Raw genomic sequence first — 25,503 nt, forward strand, 5'->3', positions numbered from 1 at the left:
TGTGTATTTATAGATCAATGATTGCTCCCTCCAACTCGATAGTGATTGGACAGCATTCCTCTGTGCACTTGCGTCCCGTGCAACCTGGACATAAACACTGACCTGTCACTCTTTCAGGTTCCGCATTTGGTATTAACTTTGATAGACTAACGGGACTTACATCTTTCAGTCATGCCGAGACGAGCACTCAGATGTGTTGTTGATCTTAACATAAATACGGTAAGCTACGTTCTAGGATATGTTTGCGTGCACCGTTGCTAACTTGCAGCCAAGAGCAGTCATTTTGACTTCTATTTGGGCCTTGTTGCAAGTCGTGTCATGTCGTTTTCATCCCGCTTTGACTTTTAATCCCACAAAGTTTAAAATTAAGTCACTATTCCATCCTGTTATTTTACATGGTTTGCTTAGTGACGAGACTAAACATTGCATGCACTATATTGGTCCATTATATTGAAGAAATCAATATATAGCACTCACAAATCGGATATTGGTAATTGTGAGAAGATCCCGGCAATATCCAGGATTTACATGATAATCGAGTGAACTGTGCTAGTATTTCAGATAGGATCAGAAAGTGAAAGCCAGTAATTTCAACAACCTAAATTGCATGCTAGGCATGATATAACGGAAATCGTGTTCATTGCAACAAGAATATCCTTCTCATTCACTATAAACAATCAACTGCTTATGAATTTCTGATAATGATTTCCACAAACAAATGGCTTGTTTGATAGGCATGTTTGTCTTTCAGTCAAATCAACATTATGTTAGATATCTAAGTTTACCTTCACTAACGTGTAGATTCAATGAGAAAAGGACCACATGCTGTATGATAGTTGTTACTTGTTATGCATGTAAGGCAGATAAAAACAACAACAACAGTTGGATCTGTGGCCATTTCCAAGTTTGGATGGTAGCAACAGGATTTAGCCAGCAAAATATTGGAGACTAACAGTAATTGGAAACAGACACAAATAATGTTAACACTGTGTCTGAAGGTTCACAAAAGATAAGGATCATGGATACTCCATATACACGTATAATGAAACTAATTCAGTTGTATCATGCACATCAGATTTTACTGATATTTCTACACATAAGAAATATGATCAAGACTTGCAGGGATGGACATTAACCAAAAACTTCTAGTAGCCCAAACATGGTAGCATTCATCATGACCCTGTAATATGTTGTAAATTCTTCTGGCACTAGGAATACCTGTAACATGAACAAACCTCATCTTGGCTAGTGCCTATTTCTATCCCTGAGCTTGGACAGTCCAGATTTGTCAGATTTTCTTCATTCAGACACAAATTTGCAATTCATGTAAGGAAACTTCTGTCTAAGATAAACATAGGACATGACAATTACTTCATATTGTATTGCTACTGATGTCACCCCGGGACCTGCATTTTCATGTAAAGGATCCTCAAATGTTGTTACTGAGAGTCTTAAGACTTACAAATAGATGGATAGGTAGAAAGGGTATTTATTATCTATGTTTTTGTCGCAAATAAGATGAATTAATTCAGGGATCTTTCAGCATAGTGAGACAGCATGGGCACCATGAATGTTTGTGTTACATTTAACATTTTCTAACTGATTTATCATTGTTTTGTATTAGGTCTCAGCACCAGGGGTATGGCTGCCCAGCAAAGAAGATATCTACTTAAGTGTTTCTGTTTTCAACCAGTACAGAAATACACGCCTGGTGACTTCACTCTTTCCTTTACTGTTAAATGAGACGTTCAGGTTTGAAAAGGTAAGAGTACAGTTTTTACTTTTAGCTCACCCGACTCAAGCCTGATCTTATGTCATGGCCTCTTTGGGTTGCATCTTTCGTGAGACACCGTCTTCTCAGATACTGCATGAATCTAAAACATCACATATATTTTCCCCGATCTTTATGGCTATGACTCCACCATTTGTTGGTAGAAAAGTATATAAGTTTGATGTGTAGTGGATATGTGTAGTTATTAGTAGGGCTACATTAGTACATATCTTTTTCAATTTCTTGCAATAGGTTTAGATTTTGCCCTTGATTTGACATTTGCACTTAACAGTCCTGAATAATGAACTTCTTATGGCCATTTCCTTGCCATTTCATATATAAATGTTATGAAATTTGGTGTATTGAGCAAAGGGTCTCAACACATGTTCCATTTAACATGTTTAAGGGACTTTTGAATCTTCTACCTCTATTTGACTTATGAAGGTGACACGTCACATTCTTGTTCGCATCAAGGAAAGCACCTGAATTTGTTGAAAACGTTTAAGTCCAGTTTTCAATATGGCTGCCACAGTGTATTCATTCAGCCTTGAAGATGAAACCATTGGGGTGTTTTAAATACACAATACCTCTTCCTTTAAAAAACATGTGTAATGCAGACCAACTGCCATCATTCAGAGGCAGAGAAGTGATATAGAGAAATTGAGGATAAATTGTGGATTGTTTCTCTAAAACCATATGTGTCTTTTTGACATATGGATCACCATGCAAGACGTACAGTGTGCTGACCAGCTGCAATATAGTGTAGAACTGTTAACAGCAAGCTACTGGCTCAGTGTTATTTGACTTCTGACTTTGACACACCTGATTAGATAACATTGTAACATGGTCAGTGTGCCATGGTAGGCATGTGTTGGTATTCAAACTTCTTTTGTTTAACAACTCGGTAATGTGACTGAAATTTATAAATGGTCAACATGAATGTGGTCGTTAGTTGTTGTCCAGTGTTGCTATGGACACTATGTGTGTCATTTTAGCTATGGACTGCATTCCACCATAAACACTTTGTATAAAGATTAGAGTGTAAACAATGCTATTAAATTATCAAAAAAACCCTTTTGAAAATGACTTAAGACCACATTGAAAAAAAAAAAAAATTGCTTTTTCGGAGACCCCCCTTTTCAAAATTCCTGGATCCGCCCATGCATAACATCACGTACTCATTCGCGCGAATGTAGATCATAGATGACATAACAACATCACTGTGGTGAGAGGGGGGCAAATGGTTATGACATATTCATGTTTGGAGATGACTGACTTGTCGTCATTCCCTGATTCCAGATACATTATGGCATCAAGTCTGTGCCAAGCGTACCAGTGGTTGGAAGCATAACAGTTCTCATCCCATTTTGACCACTTGACCCCCATTTATGACTGCTTGTATGACAAACATATAACACTATAGATTCTAAGGCTGGCACAAAACCAAATGTTCTACTCAGGTACTTGAACCTGACTCTACGTAGGTACCCACTGTTGGTTTTGAGGTTTGGGTACAAAACATCTTAATTGAGAATTGTTTAACCGGAAGCATGGAAAAAGCAATTTAGATGGACAAACTGAAGTTGATTGCAGATTTATCTTTATTTACACACATAAATGTCAGAAGGAATGGGTACATAGTTGGAAGGTAGTGCGAACATTTGGGTTACCATGGAGTTATAGTGAATGTTTGTCAACATATGATATATGGCTTGTGAATTTGTTTGCAGACATACTACACAGCTGTTGACCCGGTCATGTTGCCGAACTCCTTGAAGGTGAGCATGTCATGGCTATAGAGCATTATGTAGCAAGATTCATACGCCCAGAGAAATTCTTCCATTGGAATAATATACTTAGGTTATTGCTAATCTCTGAAAGTGAAAACAGTCCATTTGACATCAGGCATGGGGAATTGTACATCTTATATTTCTTATCATTTGCAAAAATCAACCTACAAATTTACAATATACCTAAAAATGTTATCAAATTATAATCCCAGTAACACAAAACCATTTCAGTTTAGCCCTACAAACTTTAATTGTTCCAGAGCTCCAGATAAGATTTAGCTCATGTGGGTCCTGTACCCACTGTATTTTTTTGGAGTGGGTATTATGAATGTTGAGTTGGTATTTCATTTTCCGTTACCCATTGCTTTCAAATATGTGCGTATTTCAGTCATTTTACTCACCTAAGTATTATGTCATTGAGTAAGTTTACTAAGCAGGTGTGTTCTGCCTTATCTCATACCTAATCAAAACCAACTTAAATATAATGGAAATGATTTCATAAAAAATCACTCATCCTATACTGACAGTTCAACACTTGTCCAATACTAAAGTACTGTCGGAAATAGAAAGAAAACTGCTTTTAGGCTGTTACTTTGTATCCCTAAAATTTATACAACTGCAAATAGCATATGTCGAAATAATCCACTTCGGCCTAACTTGGCATTCAGTGGGATGCGTAATAGGATATCCAGAAAAGCATGTTTACTCATAAAATCGGGCAAACTTAGAAAAAATATGAATAGCTGCTGAAAACAATAGATCAGACTATAGATGGCAATTAGGTCGCTCAGCCAGGTAAGACGACGGACTGTCGACTCAACTGGCATGAAATGCATGTGCTGCCTACAGGTACAATGGGGCATCTCAAAGATATTTTGTGCTTTTTCATGTGTGCTGACTATGTCTCATCTATTGATTAACATCTTACGTGTCTTTCTTTCATAAAGTTTATGTATAGATATGTAAAAGAGTATGATACCTGATAATCATAGAAACGCATTGTATTACATGTCTCAAAATATATTGGTGGCATGACCACCCAATCGCTTAGATCGACAGGACTGGATATTATTTGTAAATTGTTATGACATGCCGTGTACTTCCCCAGTATAACTGCCCTAAAAGATTATCTTATCGTAGCTGATATCTCTATCCCCCAGCCCGACCCCAACTATCGTCTGCAACACCCCTCCAGGTTTTGCTTTTGAGACGAACCCTCTTATCTGTTTCTTTTTATAGTGACAGTGAGACTCCATGGTAGCTACATCCTTAATAGTTTCAGCATGAAAGTTTTGTTGTTTTTTTACACCAGCTATCGTTCATAATGAAGCTACGTCTAATTTCAAATTGGGCATTTAAAAAGTGTCCTTTGTAATACAATATCGTCGCACACTAATTTGCATAAAGCCATGGTCTGTTCCAAATAAATCGTTTTGGACCGCATTGCTCATTTCTGCACTAATCTCTCTTCAGTAAAGTCCTTTTTCTTCGTTTCCTATGTCCCTACCACTGAGACTGTAGTTAGGCCAAACTTAGTTTAACAGATGTTTCACACTTGCACATATCAACTACAAAAATTGTAGAGATAAATTAGAAGATACAGTTTTTTTCTATTTCCGACAGTACTTTAATAGTACAACTTGATAGCAACCAATGTCTTTTTCATTACGCAAGCGATTTTTATAAATATATTCCTTACACATTTGTTTCAAACATTTTAAATGCGTAGTTGGTATGCAACAATTATTTTTCAATGCGTAATTGGAAATTTTCTATGCGTATTTTACCCAGATACCCAGCTTATCTGGTCCTCTGTTGTTCTATTTTGATGATTTCTGAATTGGAAACATCAATATTTTTTAGTCAGTTTCATTAAATAATGTAAATTCTGTTAGCTTCATAAAACAATTTCTGTAAAACAATTCTTGTTTATATTATAAAAAAAATAATATAGTACATTGCAAATCACCTAATTGTTATCAGCATTCTAGAAGTTGGTGAGTCAATAATTTAGCATACAAGTTTATGGATAGTATGCTCTATTAGCTTGATAAAACTCTTAATGAAACGTTGCTTTATGCCATAAAAAGAAGTTATCCATAAAGTCGTATGCTTTATTATTGCAAATCACCAGTTGCTTATTTCTATCATCTGCCTGTATGTGAACATTGATGTATGTGGTTTCTGTGATCTATGTTTAACATGAAGTCTTGTTATAGATGAACTGATCATCTTTGAGCTCTTGCAACTGTCGGAGTACACCGATGGCGCTGTCCGTCTTGCCACGTTCTCCACCAATGCCAGGGACTTCCTCTACCCCTATCCTTCCCTCGCCCCCATCTACTCCTCTGCGGACAGGGAGATCCTCATGAGTAGGACAATTGCCTTCCCGGTTAGTAAAGAGGTTTCTCAGACTTATCTCTTTCAGGCTTACACCAACAGATCCTTCCTTTACTTAATCATTTGTTTCATAAATCTGTGAACACTATTTCTCATTTACCATGTTTTGGAGATACACCTAGGTATTTTTAATTTTGAGGTGTGTTGATGATTCAAGACCAAAGTTTACTTTGAAAATGAATGAGATAATTTAGATGTTGCAAATTAATGATGATGTTTATCACAGTTCAAAATACAGTAGGTTGAATATCTTAAGGGCTACTGATCCATAGCAATTCCCTAGGACTGGCTGTTGCTTTTGTTATTGTTTTTCACCTGCGAGTACCCAGATGATATCCCAGAATTCTTGACCAGGTTGCAATCTCTGCTGCATCTACTGCAAGCACAATAATGTATTGGTAGTACAGTCAAATCCCGATGAGTCGAATCGCTGGGGACCAAGTAATAAATTCGACTTATCCATGTATTCGAGACATAGGTATGTCTATGAGGGTAGAAAAAAAGATGATCCAGTCCTAATTCCTCTGCCTAAGCATTTGTTTATCTAATGATTACCATATCACTAATAGGGGCACCTTATCAGTTCCAGTCTGATTAGCACAGACAGTGATTTCCGTAAAATCACTAATCTGACTTTTGAACTCACCCGTCAATGGCGGAAAGGTGTGAGCCGCGCTGGTTTGTTAATTGGATCAGGTTGCTACACCAATCAACTTCTCATTGACTGACTTCTGCTTATGTATACAAGATTGCTGTTGTTTGAATCTCATGGGGCCAAATTTCCTTTTCGAGTCATAGTGTGTATTTATGAGATGAATTCGTGTAACCTGTATTCAAATGATGACAACTATAACAGGGAATGGTCGGGACCGACAGGTACTTCGAGTTATGCATAATATTTGAGACACCGGCATTCGACTCATCGGGATTTGACTGGTATATGTATAATATGTATATGCTTACATTGATCAACAAAGTTTAAGTCTTTTTTTACTCATTAATATATCCATCTTTATTATTATGATAACAAATGAAACCATTTTGAAGTTTATCTTCATCTGCCAGTGGTAAAATACAGTCGAGCACCGTTGTCTAGATATTCATGGGACCAAGAAAAAATATTGAATCGTCCGAACTTCGAGACATCTAACCATGGCATATCATCACATATCACTATGAAAGAAAACAAAACGCTTCTCAGTATGTTTTGATTTGAAACTATAATCAGTTATCAGTAGTGTTTAGTTGTAACAGTGAGTACTTCCTAATTAATTCCTTCTTAAGTAATCCTAATTAAATAACAAACAAGTGACACCTTCAACTCAAGGGATACTTGCCCATGAAAGGTAGGTGAATATCGACTTTCTTTGCAAATATCGAGTTAATAGGGTAATTTTGCTTGTTGGGACCATGAAATTTTATCAAGATATCCAAAATATTGAGATATCTGTATCGAGTTTAAAGAGCTTCAACAATGGTAAATTATGAAGGATTTTGCCGGGACCAAGATGTTACATCGAGACAACCGAGATATAGAGTTATCAGAGTTCAACACAACGGTGCTCGACTGTATGTTAGGACTAAAAAAACCCAAAGTTAATGTACGTCTTAATATTTTTGTTTTATAATCCTAATTTCTTTATTATATATTTTCATGCATTTCGGAAGTTCATAAAAAGTACATGATCTGTTTTTACTTTAGTGACTTTATAACATCTCTCATTTTATAGATTGCCCAAGTGAATCTTCTTGTGTATGTTGTCTGTCTCATCGAGCTTCTCGGCGAAAAACAATGAAGTGGAATGATTCTGTTGGATGCTACAAGAAGTGACTAAAAAGAAAATACAAATATTAAAATCAAAACTGACTAAAGGTAGAGCAATACTACAGAGCTGCCAACCTAAAATGTTTCCAACAAGTGAGATTTTTCAAAAAGCCAGGGTCCATGTCCAGGCTGATATCCTGGCAGGTGGTCTTAAGCGGGTGGAGCCCCCAGCCAGAAATAGATTTAGCACTTTCTAAGCACAATGGGAGCATGGAGATAAACGATTCACATAAGAGGGATACTTTAATGCGTGAGATTTCAGTGTGTGGTTGTGAGAACGTGATTTTGTATGAAAATGCATGATTCTCACACCAAGTGCGTGACACCTGGTGGCAGGTATGATAATATCAGGCTATTACCTTGTTTGAGGAATGTATCCATCAATATCCGCATAAAGAAACCATATGCCATTTATCTGCATCTGACAAAGAAACCTGTTCCATGTCATGTGTCTTTGAACAGTCCAATACGCAAAAATTGTATAAATTGTTCTAACTAGTGATGAACAGGAACGGGTTTTTTATGGATAGACAACTTCTTTATTGCAATCGATGTAACGTTTCGGTGTAGATGCTAATGTAGATGCTAATCTACACCAAAACGTCACATCGATTGCAATAAAGAAGTTGTTATGCTGTACTGAAATGTTGCATTGATTGCAATAAAGAAGTTGTGTATCCATTAAAACTCATTCCTGTTTATCATACCAGCTTCCAAATGCCACTCAAGAAAGTAATAACTTGTGATAGTTTCTCAACTGGTCACATGCCTGTTTAAGGTTTTTCTCATTGGTGTATAGTCTCAGTGGCCACCCAAGATATCACACCTGACAACTATTTGCATGATGTCCACCATTCTTGTGAAAGTAATTTAATTTGACAACAATGAGCAATTAGTCAACGTATTGGCAGTTAATCCTTTGAAGGAAGGACTTTGTTTTGACACAGGCACTTTACTTACAGGGTGTATTCAGTATACGTTAGTAAATCTACATATATAAACACTATCTTTTGACAAATCCATTGTGCAAGATAAAAGTAATTAATCAATCAGCATCTTAAGGTTAATCCTTTGATAAACATTTGTTTTTAACTCAGCTGATAATTTGTCTTGCTGCAATTTATATGCATATTGCATAACATGTAATACATTTGCCACATCAGCCTTAATTTATGATGTTGAGTATTTACCCCTAAATATAGGGGTTAACGCTGTTTTGAGGATACAAATGTAATTTCTCATCACACTGAAGACCTGGTTTCAATTCCCCACATGGGTACAATGTGTGAAGCCCATTTCTGGTGTCATCTGCCATGATATTGCTGGAATATTGCTAAAAGCAGCGTAAAACCCATTTCACTCACTTATTCACTATTGTAATGTTTATTTGCTTATTATCAGTGTCTGGGCTGCTGCAGAGGTTGTAACTATAACTAGGCAATAACAGATGTTCACCATGAACTGGGAAGATCTGTATTTCCAATATGGTAATTTTTTCTGGTATTTGCTTCAGCCAAATACCAGGACCTGAGCTGGCCTAGATAAGCCTGCTGTGTGGTAGATTGTAGTTTGATCATGTGGACTGTAGTTTGATCATGATGATGAGACTTAATTTGATCATGATGATGTAGACTTAGTTTGATCATGATGATTTGGACTGTATTTTGATCATGATGTAGACTCTACTTTGATCATGATGATGCGGACTGTAGTTTGATCAAGATGATGTATGTTTAGAATTGCAATAGCAATGATGTATGTTTGTTCCAGGGTATCTCCCCCAAGCTAGAGTTCTCCACTCGAAGTGTAATCAGGGAATCTCTCTCTCCAGAAGTAGATGCCTTAGAAGATGCCTTAGAGGATGAACGGGTATGTTGTAGGGTACATGGATGTACATCTAGCTTGGCAGGTCTGTCAGGGTACTTGTATGCGTACCAGCCCCTTGGGGATTAGGTTGCTGAATAGCCCACCAGTATTCCATGTGTGTAAGTGACTCATATTGTTACACAGTGCAGTGTTTGAAATTTAGACATATGGTCAGGGGTCCTTACAGGTTTGTGAAATCCTAAATGTAGATACTAATGTGCCATCTTGCCAGGACTCCTTGACCCTCTATTTTCTAAGTCTGAATCTGTGACATGACAGGTGTTGTGTCGCCATGCTCCGGGGTGTTAGAGTTAGGTTTTCAGAGAATACTACTGATTTCATTGTCAACGACTTCACCGTTGAAAGACAAGTGTAATGGAGCCGAAATGTTGTGAAACATTGTTCACATTTAGACAATGGTTTGGTCTTTTTGGGGCCTTAAAAACTTACCTATTGTAACATATGTAGATGCTTACTAAACATAATATTATTAATATTACTAGTTGTAGGTTAGCAGTACATACTAAGGGGGATCACTCTCATCTGACTTCCTGTTCAAGTGAAGAGATCAATTTCATTTCAAACATGGATACAATTGCCATTTTGAAGAAATGTTTTTACTCAGCTACTCAGTGGCTATATATGTTGTACAAGAGTATTTAATGAAGAGTTTTTCAAGCCTGCTTGTTGTGATTTAACTGAAATAGTGTTTAAATGGTCATGCATACTCCCTAACTCTGTTGTAAGAGAAAATTTGTTGACAGATGATATCATGATATTATTTTGTTCATCTTCAGCTGAGACGACGAAGGAAAGCAAGGAGAACACCATCAGCAAGACGGTAAGTTCTTGGTTGTCTCCCTTACATTGTTGTGTTGTTTGCTGTACAGATGACCTCGTAGACAGATGCTGTTTGCTTCACAGTGTGAACTGGTGGCTGCTAACTTCACCTAACATCAGTTGTTTATGTCTGAGTTGCCTCCCTTGTTGTGTTGTTTGCTGTACAGATGACCTTGTAGACAGATGCTGTTTGGTTCACAGTGTGAACTGGTGGCTGCTAACTTCACCTAACATCAGTTGTTTATGTCAGAGTTGTCTCCCCTACATAACAAGGATAGTGACATTATTGACCACCTGTTGAGTTGTAGGCACACAATACATAGGGTTAAGATGCATTTGCTAGTTCTAGCAGAGGACATTAATGCGAATTAACAGCTTTGTTTTTGAGGTGGAGTGAGGAGATGGACGAGCAGGCCATTAGAAGGTTGAAGTGATGTTGGTATTGTTGCTAACCATTAACATTAACTATAGTATAAAATACTTTTTTCTCAGAAGAACAAACTAGTCTAGTTTTAACAATTTTTCTTGCCATGTTTCAACTTTATAAAGTGATGTAACTTCATCATGTTTTTTTTGTAAAGGAACAAATTGATACAACTGAATTCATTTTGTATTTATATATTTGACTACAACTATATATTATTTATGGAATGATATATATTGGTCTGCACAATTTCTGTATTGAAAGGAACAAACTTACCTCCATCGTTAACCCCTCTCAACCCCTCTCTACATCTCTCTAGGTGCAGATCCCCGACAGGAATATACTACCGAGTCAACAGCGACTACCAGCTGCCAACATCAGCTTTTCTTTCTCGTTCCAGATCATCCTCCCCAAGTCTCAGGGCCAAATATGAAGATAACAGTCTGGAAAGTACTATTGATGGACGACCTCCTTTTGTTGTCAGGAAAGTAAGTTATGGAAGGATTAAGAAAATCGGTTAATGGATGGCATCATCTGGTTGCAGGTTTAATGTCACTTGTTTAATGTATGAAAGCTTGAGGTTAGTTCTTTGGAAAATAGTATGTGGGATGAGTGATGTCACTTACTATATCCCAGCATCCTTTGTGATGCTGATGTTGATATGATACAACATGTATTGTCAACTGTGGTTACACAGGTTGATTTTGCTGATGGGAACACAGGGCAATATTTAACCATAATGGCAGTATGATTGTGTATGGTAACTTTCTTATATTTGCACATTTGGCCTGTACTGGTGTGTGACTCAATGAATGTGGAGTGGACGGGCTTGACCAGATGTTGCTGTTTACAGGCACCCTTGATGTAGCTGGAATATTTCAGTTAGAAACAACATTCACTGTCATTCTGGATGGTATTACATATTTGTTATTTGTTGATGTCTTTCAGCTCACAGAAGATTTGATAGGACGAAACCCAGGAGGTCCTACCGCCAAAAATGCCAAATCAAAGAAGAAGAGCAGCTTGTTGAGTCGGTCACCAAGTACCACCAGTCTCAGTATGTAATGCTTGACTTTTAAATGAACTTAAAGTTTTAATGACTGGTAGGGATTAAGAGCAGGATTGAGTGGTGGCAGTGTGTGATCGTATGTCTTGGTATCTGATCCAGGTGATCGTCCTTGATTTGTCTGGTTGAACTTGATTAAAGCCGCTGGCTGTAAATTTGCTCCTTCATTGTATATCTACTTTAGCTCACTCTCTCATTACATTTGTAATCTGTTGTTGGATGAGGTAGAGTCATGGGACTTGTGTATTGTGTAGTTTGTGATATTTCTTGTTTGAGTGGCATTTTAGAAGTTTGGATGTACAATGTTGAACAAAGTTTATGGATAACAACTTCTTTATTTCGTGAGTCCGACGTTTCGATACAGATTCTTGTACCATTGTCAAGTTGTCATTCCTGATTGACAATGGTACAAGAATCTGTATCGAAATGTTACACTCACAAAATAAAGAAGTTGTTATGCTTAAAGTTTGTTCAATATTGTGATATTTCTGTTGATGTCCTTGTTGTTATATTACTCCACAGTAATTTCAGCCGATTTCTAATCATCTCACATTAATGCAATTGTATTTCAATATTACCCCGACAAGTAGCAATAGTATTGTGATATTTTAAATCCAGGTTGAAGAATTGATTATCATAGTTATCAAAGTAGTCATTTTTGTCCCTGTCAAACTAAAAGGAAGTAACACTGAGCTTAAGTTGTAATAATCCTTGCTAATCAACACATCAAGTTTGGAATTTGACTGTACACACTTAGGTTTCTGAGGGCGGTGGGGTAGTCTAGTGGTTAAAGCGTTGGCTCGTCACGCCGAAGACCCGGGTTCGAATCCCCACATGGGTACAATGAGTGAAGCCCATTTCTGGTGTCCCCCGCCGTGATATTGCTGGAATATTGCTAAAAGCGGCGTAAAACCAAACTCAGTCAGTCAGTCAGATTTAGGTTTCTGACACATAGTTGATGTTTTATTTATAATTATGACTATTGAAGCTGTTCAATGTTGTATGTATATTCCTAAGTAAGTAGTACAATTGTTGGAGACACACTTGTTATGCATAGATATATATCTCCCAATGCATGGACATCAGCAGAGATGTTCTCTTACTGAGGAATAGTGTGTAGATCGATGCTCATGATATCAAACATTGGATTCTCTAGCCCCGACATGATTATTTACAAATCTCGGTCACATCACTGGAATATTGCTCAATGCGGCATTAAAGAGCACCCAAAAAATGTTAGATTATCAAGATCTTCTAAGTGGGCGTCAGCTAAGACTTGATCACATATTCCATCAGGTCTTCGTCACCTTCAGTGCCCAACGTGTCTTGATGTATATAGCGAGGCCAACTGTCTCGTCTGTCGTGCCTACCGCAGACACATGGGGCGGCCATACTGGGGCCACACCCACTTTCACCACCCCACAGGACACATACATAATTACAAATGGAGAGAGGTATTATCTACTTGTAGCACTGCTTGGTGGTCAGTGTAGCTCACTGTCAGCTCTCTGTTTATGTAGCAATGGCTGAATATTGGCTTTGTTAGAGCATGGGGCTGCCGTCATGTTCTGTCATGGTCATGTTTGCTTGGCATGGTATTTTTCACTTGTTTTATTGACACAGCATGGGTTAATAAATATGTTTGAAAAGCATGATAAGCAAACTCTGCAGTTGTTTCTCAAGTCCTGTTTAGGAATGACCATGAAAAGCATGTATATTTCAGTGTCTCTGTTTCCTGCATGTGATTAATATTTCAAAAATCCTATCATGAATCTTTAGATTGTATTCTTTATGCAATACTAATAATGTCTTATTAATGTGTCAAATAAATATGACAAACTCTTATTTGAGCCATGCAAAGAAATATAGTGAAAACATATATTTTAAGTTTTAAGTACTGAGCAAAATATGGTGTAAAGAATGAAAATTGTACACAGTCTAATTTCATTATGATCTTGATCTTGATCGTTACATGTTTCACATCGTATCCAAACTGCTTGTATTTTTACACTTAGGTAGGAGGTGATGGGGTAGCCTTGTGGTTAAAGCTTTTGCTCATCATGCCTAAGACGCGGGTTCAATTCTCCACATGGGTACAATGTGTGAAGCCCATTTCTGCTGTTCATGCCATGATATTGCTGGAAAATTGCTAAAAGCAGCATAAAACTCACTCACTCACTTACTACAATTATGTAGATAAAACAAAAGAAAAGGACAGCACCAAAATAACAAACATGATCTGACTTTACCCTGAATTTGCTCTCTATGTTAGTCCCACGAACTAAGTGTTGAACAAGATGGGATTAGGAAATTGTTTCACCAAAGGAGCCAGTCTCCAGCATGGTTGTTTTACCCAATGTGTGATCACATTTTCCTGCTTGCTATCCATGCATGTTGGTATTGGGCATGTTTTGTGTTCTAGGTATTTACAGTGATCTTGACTACCCTCTGAAGCATGAATATCGGCTGAGAAAGGTAATATATGTCCGGCTGATTCTTTGGCAGTGCATTACCATTCTGAAGATTGTCTTGTTCAGCATTTTGTGAAAAGCTAGAATTAATGAACTTGAACAGTACATGCTGGTGGCCATGAATATGGATTGTTTGAAAGTTTGAAGTAATTGAAGTATTTTTGTCCTTATTTGGACAGCTTGGACAAGAAGAATCAATTTGTATTTTTGAATTAGTGAATAGTTTGTGCTGGTGGCCATAAATCTAGAACGTCATGGTGAAAGTTTGAAAAAACTGAAATATATTATCAATATTTGGACATCTGGTACAATTACAAGCAGCTTCTATGTTTAAAAAAACATATTTTGTGTTTTTGTATTCAAACACCAGGAGCTAAATGCCACAAGGAGTTAATAAATAAAAAGGAACAAAATTTTCTCAAACCATTACTGTAAAATTTGTACACTCATTGCACTTTAAAAACAGTATTACCATATATTTTCCAACTGAATCAACAGATCATGCTAATTTGATGCCAAGTGAAATAGAAATTATTGAGCTACTATTTTTTATATTTCTAACAAGACAAGCTTTTTGTCCAAAAATATGTACATGTGTGGTCTCAGTATCCAAAGGAAAGTGAATTTCAAATCACACTGCTTGCTTTCATAGTATGTTGTATTATGTCTGCTTGCAAAATGTTGCTTTTTGTTGATCATTGTAGTTGTGGTGTGTTGATTCAATATGTCTCGTTACAGTGGGTATGTCTATGTACATGTATTTTCAAGTTGAGTTGAATTGAAATTCATTTGTGACTAAACAATTGCGTACTGCCATACATCATATACTTGTATACAGATTTATTTTGTTGTAGACAAGACTAGCACAAACATTAGAGAATATTTGACAAGTCTGTTATCATGATCGTGAAATCCATGCTCTTGGCATTGTGTGACTTAGTTGCACCAGGATCTGCTGATCATGATTTTCTGACTATGATCCTTGGTTGGGCAGCATGTTACCTGGTCAGTTTCACATGTTGTCTCCTTGGGAACTGTGGATTAGAATTTGACCCCAACAACCAACACTGGTTGTAAGTGGCCACCAATATACTCCCCATCAAAAGTTTAGACTCACTAGTGTAAATGTAGCCACTTACTTCAGTCAACTGTTCTGAACTAGATTTTGTAAAATAATCCATACAGTTTAAAGGTACTGTTTATACATGAGCTGATGTATTGTAAAACAAATTCGTGACGTTGAAAAGTTTATTGTCATGTGTTCAATAAATGCTGAAACTCGGTGAAAAATGGCGATTTTTTTTTCAAAACTTTACACCCAAACGCAGCTGTTCACATGCACGATATTTGCACATGCTTTCTGCAATTTGATGCATGATCATTGTGCAATTAATCTGCATAAGGTTTGCAGATGTTTCCCCCAAGTTAGTGGAGAAATTCTTCGTTGTAACCATATGTACATACATAACTTAAAGTGATTGATTTAAGCGAGTCTAAACTTTTGATGGGTAGTATAGATTGTGTGGTCAAGCATGGTGACTTGGTTTATTTTACAGGGGCGGTGGGGTAGCCTATTGGTTAAAGCGTTGGCTCGTCATGCCGAAGACCCGGGTTCGAATCCCCACATGGGTACAATGTGTGAAGCCCATTTCTGGTGTCCCCCGCTGTGATGTTGCTGGAATATTGCTAAAAGCAGCGTAAAACCAAACTCAGTCAGTCAGTTTATTTACATGCCATTGTGTCATGACTGTATGGATCACAATATTAGTTACTGGATTGTGTGGTCCATTATGGTGTTAAACAGACAAACAATCCAAAATGATATGGAGCATCATTTCAACATAATTTTCCCTAACATTAATGTTTATAATGACTTTTCAGGTAATTCGCGAGCCATATGAAGACCCAGTTCCAGTGTATGGTTCCGCTATGGCACATACGATGATGATGGTGCGTTTACTTTCATGTTCTTTGTTGAGATATGTTTGTATGCCAAGTTATCCTCACGGGATCAGAAGGAAGGTGCACTTTATCTGAATGCATCAGGCTATCCAGTCTTTTCAATACACATGTCAACTGAATATTTTGTAGGGAATATCATGTGGACATACAATTTGCAATCAACTATAGGAAACTTTGTGAGGGTATTTAGCATTAAGGACCCCATGTTAACATGCTAGAGGTATGTATGGGTTGTCTTATACTGTGGAGAAAATTACTGAAACTGATATTTTCTTATATGTTGTTCGGAGCAGTTTTGAAAAAAAGATTCACAAGCTATGATAGAATCTTTTGAAAGGATGCTTTCCCTGCATACTAGACATTAGGGGTGGGTATTGCAGAGAATTTTCATATTGTGATATATTGCGATGCGAAAGCATGTATTGCGATATGTATTGCAATATATTGCATGAAGTATTTTGAAACAAAACTACTTATAATCGAGTTACTGCTTGATTTATAGAGCAAAAACAACAAAATCACTAGGCTTGATTAAGCTTTAATAACAACTTTTAATCATGATAAAATAAAAATATGAATAATATCGCAATACGTATTGTTTTCATGTCTGAACCGGTAAATACCGGTAAACCGGTTATATTGCGCAGCCCTACTAGACATTCTGAATCTTTATTGGCCTATCAGAAAATATTTAGGAATCTACTGAAAGATGTCTTTCTCTTTTAACCGAACATGCTTAATCCGTGATTGGTCTGTCAGAAATTATTATGGGATCATTTGAAAGGAAACTTTCCGGTCCTCGCTGAATCTGTTATTGGTTTATTCAAAATAATTATGGGATCTGCTGAAGATTACTTTCTCTCCTCACTGAATCTGTTAATGGTTTATTCGAAATTATGATCTGTTGAAAGGGTATAGGGTCTCCTTACTGAACCTGTTATTGGTTTATCAGATGCTGAGGTAGCTGAGCTGACATCATCACTGAGAGATATCGAAGTGCCCCGACTGCGGCCTCGTTCTGTGAGCCCAGTGCTGTACACCCCAAGTTAGCGCGCCCGATTTGGCAGCGGTACCTACTCTCCAACCTACAGCCTGAGTAGCCGGGTCGACAGCATCCTGCGGAGGAACAGGTCTCTTGAAAGACTTGATCGACTCAGTCCTGTCAATACTACCCCGGTATGGTATATCTTTGTCAACTTTACTTTAGTTTTTAAAAAACACTTAACATTTGAAAAATGTATTTTAATCTTTATATTGGGGATGAAATTTGTTTAACCAGATTTTTTCTTTTGTCTGGTAAATAAATCAGTATGTAGACACTGATGTTTCAAGGTTATTCGATGTGAAGTGGACATCCCATGAAGCTTGTGTAAAAATTAGATTTTGAGGGAAGTCTATTTGAATGATAATAAGGCAATTGCTGAAAGACATTAAGGCAGAAGTGCTCTGTGAAGTTTCCTAGTTTTAAGTTGTGCTGACTTGTTCATGTGTTTTTGACAATGCAACTGGTGTTTTAAACTGTAAGTGCTTACAACTTTGTTTTCAAGATAGTTTGAGGTTAAAGGACTTTCTGTTTCAAAGAAGTACTGAGCAAGTGTGTAATTGACAGGAATAGACTCTATCTTGTTTATAAGTTATGGAGAACCACAGTTCCTGTTTCATAGTTGTATTGCATTGGGAATGTATGAGACCAACTGTCAACTGTTGATGTGATGTGAAAAAGGTTCTGATTGGATACCTACTCTGGAGTCAACATTAGTCTGTCTCACATTCAGTGAACAACATTATTTTGCCTTCTGCCCAAGCATTTCTGCATCTCTAAAGCCCCCCAAAAGCAAATCTAGATTTCCTCGGTGAGTGAGTATGGTTTTACAAGGCTTTCAGCAACAATTCCAGCAATATCATGGCGGGGGACTCCAGAAATGTGTTTCACACATTGTACCCATGTGGGTAGATTTCGTCAGGGTCTGAATCAAACTCGGGGCGGTGGGGTAGCCTAATGATTAAAGCGTTGGCTCGTCACGGCGAAGACCCGGGTTCGATTCCCCACATGGGCACAATGTGTGAAGCCCATTTCTGGTGTACCCCGCCGTGATATTGCTGGAATATTGCTAAAAGCGGCATAAAACCATACTCACTCATGCACTGAATCAAACTTTCTATGCTCACTGGAGCTTCTTTTTCAAGTTAGTTATGATTTGGTTCTATCAAATTATATATGTTCAGAGACTTAAGTGCTAGTCTTATGGTGCTGATGTAGAAGTTTGTCGTATTCTGAAAATAAGCGGGATAGGGCTGCTTCTGTTTATGTATGCAATGCAAACACCTTTCTAGTCCAACTTCAAATCAGATCTAGACCACAACGTGATGTTTGAGATCAGTGATTTTATGAGAATCCATGTGTCCTCTGTTTTAGATTTACACAAGGAGGTATCCATTCTATGACTCCCTGGATGACCTTGAGCTGGAGACCAAGCTGGCTAGATCCAGGAGGTACTGCTTGTACTAAATCCTGACCAGCCAGGTTACTTTCATTTTATTGTTCTCTAGTTTGTAGTGGATGGTGTTCAGATGGGAAGGATTACTGATACGTTCTGAGCCTCACATAGACAGAAACATGTAGCACTGTGGTGCTGTCACAAGTCAGTAACATGTATTGGGGTCTGTGACCTTTGGTAAAGGACAAATGGACATTGATCAAGTAGTTCCAGACAAAAAAGGATAACACCCATTCCTGAAGGTACAGCACAAGGGAAGGATGTTCCTTCTTGTATGATGATGCCAGAAGGATGTGGGAGTTTAAGCATGGCAGGGATACAATTGGAAAGAATGTGATGTCAGCAAGGCCAGAAATTATTGAGTCAATGTATGGCTGACAATCATATGTTGTTGCACTTTTGAGGTAATTCCATGTAATGATGAAATTGAGACTGAAACATAAAATTGAAGCTGAAAAGAATTGTGCTCTTCAAATGACATCATTTGGCTTTTAGACAGTAAAGAAGTGATCTTCTATGAAACTTCTATGAAGACTAGCAAAGGTTTATAGATGTTTCGTAATGACTTTAGGTCAATTCTTTCTATGTAAGGCTTATAACATTCTACCCAAACCTGTAAAAAGACAAGAATAGCTTTTTGTGTGAGCTTAAGTGTGTGATGCCACTGTTTTATCCTTACCTTTGGAGTTTAATAAGTCAATGTTGTTGTTTATTGTTATTACTAAATTATTTTACAGTTCTTACTGACATGTTGCACAGTCTAATAATCTCAAAGCAGCACAGTAACTCACAAAAGTGATATCGTATGTTTATAATCTCACCCAACTCATTATTATCACAAACAGATCCAGACCTCCTTTATTAAATGTAAAAAAACAACAACATCCAACAAAATAATCAATAACTGTAACATGAGAAAAGCAAGATTTATGGATGTCAACTTCTATATTGTGAATATAATGACATTTCAAACTTTATGCTTGCTCCTTCGTTAGGTGATATAAAGAAGTTGACATCCATAAATATTTTCTTATCCATTCCACTACGAAGATGTTTTGCATTTATTTGCATTACTCTAGCATTTTGTACGTGAGGTGCAGTCACTCTTTTTACCCACTGAATGTAGAAAGTATGTTGCATTTCTTGCTATGAAAAGGAAATGGATGAAAACATCCTGATGTGTTTTCTGTATGAATATGCTTGTTGCTGTTCTCATATTCCCCCAAATCAAAGTGATCTAAGAGTTCCATTCACAAACCATATTCCCATACAAGTGTGAGTTTGTGAGGAACACCAAACATACCTTCTTCTACATTGTGCCCATGTAAGGGACAGAACCCGTGTGTATGTGTATGAAACAAAACACTTCAGTAACTCAACACCTCACTCCCTTAGCAATCTGTGAAGATCCGGGTTACAACTGGTCTTCAGCAACCAATGCTTGTCATAAGAGGCAACTAATGGGATTGGGTGGTCATGCTCGCTGACTTGGTTGACACATGTCATCATAACCCAGTTGCGTAGATCAGTGCTCATAATGTTGATCACTGGATTGTCTGTCCAGACTCTGTCATTTACAGATCACCGCCATATAACTGGAATATTGAAGAGTGCAGCGTTAAACAACAAACACTCCCTTAGACTCTTGGAGAGTCACCTCCCTGTGGTACCAAGATCTGAAATAGAGTTTTGACAACAACATCTGTATAAATGCCCAGTTTCTTATTAAGTTCCTTAAAATAATGCACTGGAAATATAAAGCCTTGATTATAATGTGACAGTGTTTTTGTCTTTCAGCCTTGTACACCTCGATGAAGGAAAGTACTGGACGCCCAATGCAGCAAAACTGAGCGGTAAAACACATCGACAGGTTTTCACTGATACCCTAAGTACTATATATGGAAAACTTTACAATACAGCTAGAAAACAGAGTCCTCACAAGTTTACATAGATCTGTTTTATAATTAACTATTATAATGGACTTTAGTTACAGCACTGGTTGGAACGGACACATGTTGTCAACATCTTCATCAGAGTTGCTGAGAATACTAAGAAAATAGATGAATATAGGGTAAAACAACAGACAGATGAAATAATTTATGTTTGTCACTGCTGTTTATTTTTGGGGGAAACTAAAAGTGAACATGCTGAACAGTATTAATTCAGCGTATATTGTACACAATTTGTACACATTTTGTACCAACTGTTCCAACCAGTGATGGGATAGATCTCATGTTGTTGTGTACAACTGAACATTCCCCTTGAATGTTTTAAACATAATATTTCAATATGAAAAATACCCTATTTTTCTGATAATTTTATCAAAGGATGATTTCATCTTATAATACTCTATGTTGTTATTTATTTATGTTTGTACTATAATTCAATCATATTTGTCCATCATGAAATGAGTGAAGTTCTCTTTTATAAAAAGCAAGGGCTATGCAAGGTAAAAAATATTCAAATTTCTACTAAAATTTAAATTTATAAAAAGCAATTGTCTTATTCCTTAGGAGAGTTGTTTTATTTATTAACTTACCAATGCAAGAAAAATGCAATCACATAAAAATCAGATCTTTGTTCTTGCTACCATTGAACACAGATCTGAGGCCGTTCCATTACAGGTGTCTTCAGAATGACCTGTTTCTGACCAATGAAATGACAAACCAAAATTTGACTTTAGCCAATCTCAGCTTTCTCAATATACTGTATTAATAATATTTGAACAAAGGACTGGATTCAGAATTGAAGTATGAGACAGACGATGATGTGAGGTATTGTTTCTAACAGCCATTACTGTCCTTCATGTTACCACATGTTATCCTGTTGGAGGTGGCATGACTAGACAACAATCACACATTCCAACTGTCTTCTTTCCCGATCTGGCGAGCAATGCTAAGATAGTTCTGACCTGACCTGAAATGGGATATCCTAAGATCTTTGTTTTGCAGTAGTGAGAACTCAGATGAGATTTCAAGGAGATTGAAAAACATGACCGAAATATGTAATTGAATTTTGAGAGAAAGAGCTATGCATATATCATCAACACATGCTCAAATGTTACTGCCAGAGTATTTTATGATCAGTCACTTGTTATGGAACTGTTTTGTCAAAAGGTGAAGTCCTTTTGAACAGGTTGAAACAGGCCTTATATTGTATATAATGTTATTTGTTACCATGGACCCTTGCAAATGTTGCTTTTCACCAAATGATTTTAGTAAATAAGTTTTAGATCTTAGACATTGTATAATCTTATATATTTACATTCTTAAAACAATTGTTCAATTGTTGAACCTGCTGAAGGTTTATTCTATGAACATGATTTTGAGATATTGTTAGTGGTAGCTTTTATTACGGTACAAATCTGTCCACTTGAATGATCGATTGTTAGATTTGTATTTTAAAAAACACTCAGTATTTTAAACATCTACCTCTTTGTTCAATCGAAGTAGATGAGACCTAGGATGTAATGAGAAACTCAATCCTGAATTGGAACAGTAAATTTAAACATTTTTCTTGCTTCATTTGAAAGTAAAGGATTTTTCAAGGGAACAGTTAGATCTTCCAATGGTGAAATTTGGTAACAATATCTTGAAAGCTTTTCTTTAAAAGTCTCTTTTTCTTATCCCTTACTTATATTTATTCCCTCTGTATGAAGGATTGGTTGTTGAAAAAAAGATTAAAAAATGATGCTAACAACTGACTTCGGTTTACACAGATAAACAAACAGTGTTCAACCTTTGCTTTGAAAGTTGAATAGTTCTTAGTAAATCCCAATGTTGAAGATTAAAGATTTAGGGAGTTCCTAGATTCCATTGAAATGGAAGCAAAGCTGAAGAATAACAGGAATGCCTTTAATTTGGATTTGAGCATAATCGAGTACTGAAATCATTATATTTTAAAGTGAACATCAAATGGCTGTTTTGTGTAGATTTTATCTGATTTCTGTTGCAAGAGTGTGCGAAGGTTTTAGTCACTTGGGACCATATGTCTTCTGGACAAGCTGTCTTCGACATAATCCACTGTATCTGTGATATATACATAAAGTTTGTTATATACATTGTAACCTTTGTTTTCTCTAGGTCTTATATTCCCTAATAAAGTTTCTATCTCTACAAATGTCTTTGTTTTCCCCAAACAGATGTTACTTTGTTATTCAGGTAACAATGACTGCATTTGTGGTGTAGTGGATATGTCTTTGTCCACAGAGCAAAGGTCTGTGGTTCAGTCAACAGGCTGCCCTATTAAAAAAAATCATTGTATGGTGGTACTTGTTGTTTCCTTGCCTGGTGCTAATAGGCATTATTGGGATAAAACAAGGAGTGGTCGCCTCAGAGTCAGTGTAATGTGTAGGAGTGGAGTATTCATGTTTAACAGCCACATGGTCTGTCAGTAGCCTGGTACTATAAAACTGCCATGTAATCATGTGTATTTGTTAACTCTCTGATCAGCTGCAGAGCTAGCACAATAAAACAATAAAAATTGAAGTAAAAAAACATGCAGTCAGTTAAACATTTAAACTGTTCCCTAAGAAATGAGAAAACAGCCAAAGAGTAAGTCATTGGGCGATCCCCAAAGGTTGGAAGATATGAACACTGAACTGAGTATGTCATAGCAGGATTGTTTGGTTTATATGCAGGTGCCCCACCTGTAGAAAAACCTGACTCTGACATGGACCATTATTAAAGTCTCATTTGAACTTCAGCAAGTTCCGCTCATCTTGGGATGAGTAGGAAGGTATGAGGGGCATTCAATATATTTTCAACTTCAATATAAGACAAAGTCCCAGTAATTCGTTTGCACTTTCAATTTTCAATATAATCTCCATTCACCTCAATACACTTGTTCCATTTGTCCTTCAAGCATTTCATACCACTTTCATAGAAATCTGCAAGATTGGCCCTCTAACCATGCCTCTGTAGCAGCCATTATCTCCTTGTCATCCTGGAAGGTGATCTAACTGTTCGAATCCACATTCACGTATGGCGGCCTGTGCAATTCTCGAATGTGAACCCGAGCGTTGTCATGCAAAAGTAGAATACCACGTGTTAACGTCTCACGCGTTTCTGGCGAATAGATTTTCGCAAATCTTTCATTAAATTAGTATAATGATTGTAGTTTTGGGTGGCATGTAATCAGTCAATAATATGCCTCTATCATCCCAAAATATAGTGGCCTTCACCTTGGTTAAGTGAGAAACTCCTTCGGAGGCGGAGAAGTGGGGTGCTTCCAATACATGGATACCACTTTAGTTTCTGGGTCCCAGTGGTGGATATATATTTCATCACATGTCACTAGATGAGAAAGAAATCCGGCCTCATCAGCAATATTACCCAGGAGCTTTCGACAACTTTCAGTTCTCTGATGGCGATCTTGAGCACTGGGTTTTCTAGGTACCCATCTTGCAGATACCCTGGACATACCAAGATGCTCATGAATAATGGTTTCAACAGTTCCAACTGATAGTTTGAATTCCTTAGAAAGTTCAGATACTTTTTATTCGTCCGTCAGACAAAATTCGTATTTCTGGAAGAAGCTCCCTCCCACATCGGACAAATGCACACAGGAACAGTCATGTATACTTTAGTCCCACCTGACAAGTCACTTTTTCAAGATTGCCTGTAATGTGGGATATGTATGCCGCTATCAGACAAGCCTGTTTGACGTGGCTCAGAAGAGATTTCAGGAAAATTAGAAAGATAATTTTGCATCAAAGTATAAAATTTACTTGGACTGTACTTTCAGTCTGCCCGAGTCCAGTTCCTCTTCAACTGAGCATTTTGGGATAAACATATGAGTGGCATAGTTGCCACTTGGTGACTTCCAGGTATAGAATGGACTACTATCGTGTAGCCATCTCTGATGATTTTAATGTTTCTTTACAGTGAGCTTGTGTGTTTAGGTTTACGCTGGGGAACACCAGAAATGTGGTTTGCTCTTTGTACCCATGTGGGGAAGCGAACCCGAGTCTTCGGCGTCACGGACGAACGCTTTAACCACTAGGCTACGCCAGCACCCCAGTCTTTACAGAATAACGGAAACCTGCCAACCCATTCACGAACAAAGTAACTGACAACATGTGATGTAATGTGAACTAAAATAATGCTAGAGAGATGCTAAACCTTTCTTACTCACGGCTTATAACAATTCATCTGTTTTTGACATAGAGCCGAAATGCCTCTGCTACAGTGTTTAACATCCGAATGATATGGAGAATTGTAACTAATATAATATTTGGGATTACACCTGCTCAGTAAAATCGTATCCCATCTAGATCGGTGCTCGTAATGTAAATCACTGGGACATCTTGTCAGGACTCGGTTATTTACAGACCACCATCATAAACTGGAAAATTGCAGAGTGCAACCTTGAACAATAAACGAACAGTAAGATACAAATTCTATAGCACTTTAAGGGTTGAAGCACTGTGTATTGATATCGGGGAACATCAATTATTTTAGTGACAGTATAGCATAGATGAAAAGTCCTCTATTTACAAAGAACCAACTGTTCACAGATACATTATCCCTGATTGACCTGCCTTTCACAAGGCACACGCTCGTTCATAGTATATCAGCTATCAAGTATCA

The 25,503-nt window shown here is 37.2% G+C and overlaps 1 protein-coding gene across 1 annotated transcript; it reads left to right on the top strand.

The window, feature by feature from the left end:
- The first annotated feature begins 53 nt into the window (after positions 1–53).
- LOC124285801 (spermatogenesis-associated protein 6-like) lies at positions 54–23,028 on the top strand. Its single transcript, XM_046722068.1, is given in 14 exon segments — positions 54–219; positions 1,625–1,762; positions 3,502–3,523; positions 3,526–3,549; positions 5,781–5,953; positions 9,557–9,655; positions 10,450–10,493; positions 11,236–11,404; positions 11,865–11,973; positions 13,279–13,436; positions 16,335–16,440; positions 17,368–17,591; positions 18,832–18,908; positions 20,711–23,028. Coding segments are annotated over 14 exon segments (1,545 nt in total). The 5' UTR covers positions 54–171; the 3' UTR covers positions 20,865–23,028.
- The last annotated feature ends 2,475 nt before the right edge of the window (positions 23,029–25,503 follow it).

Source organism: Haliotis rubra, unplaced genomic scaffold, assembly GCF_003918875.1.
Source record: "Haliotis rubra isolate DU_JTF1 unplaced genomic scaffold, ASM391887v1 Scf37, whole genome shotgun sequence".
In the NCBI taxonomy this organism is placed as follows: domain Eukaryota; kingdom Metazoa; phylum Mollusca; class Gastropoda; order Lepetellida; family Haliotidae; genus Haliotis; species Haliotis rubra.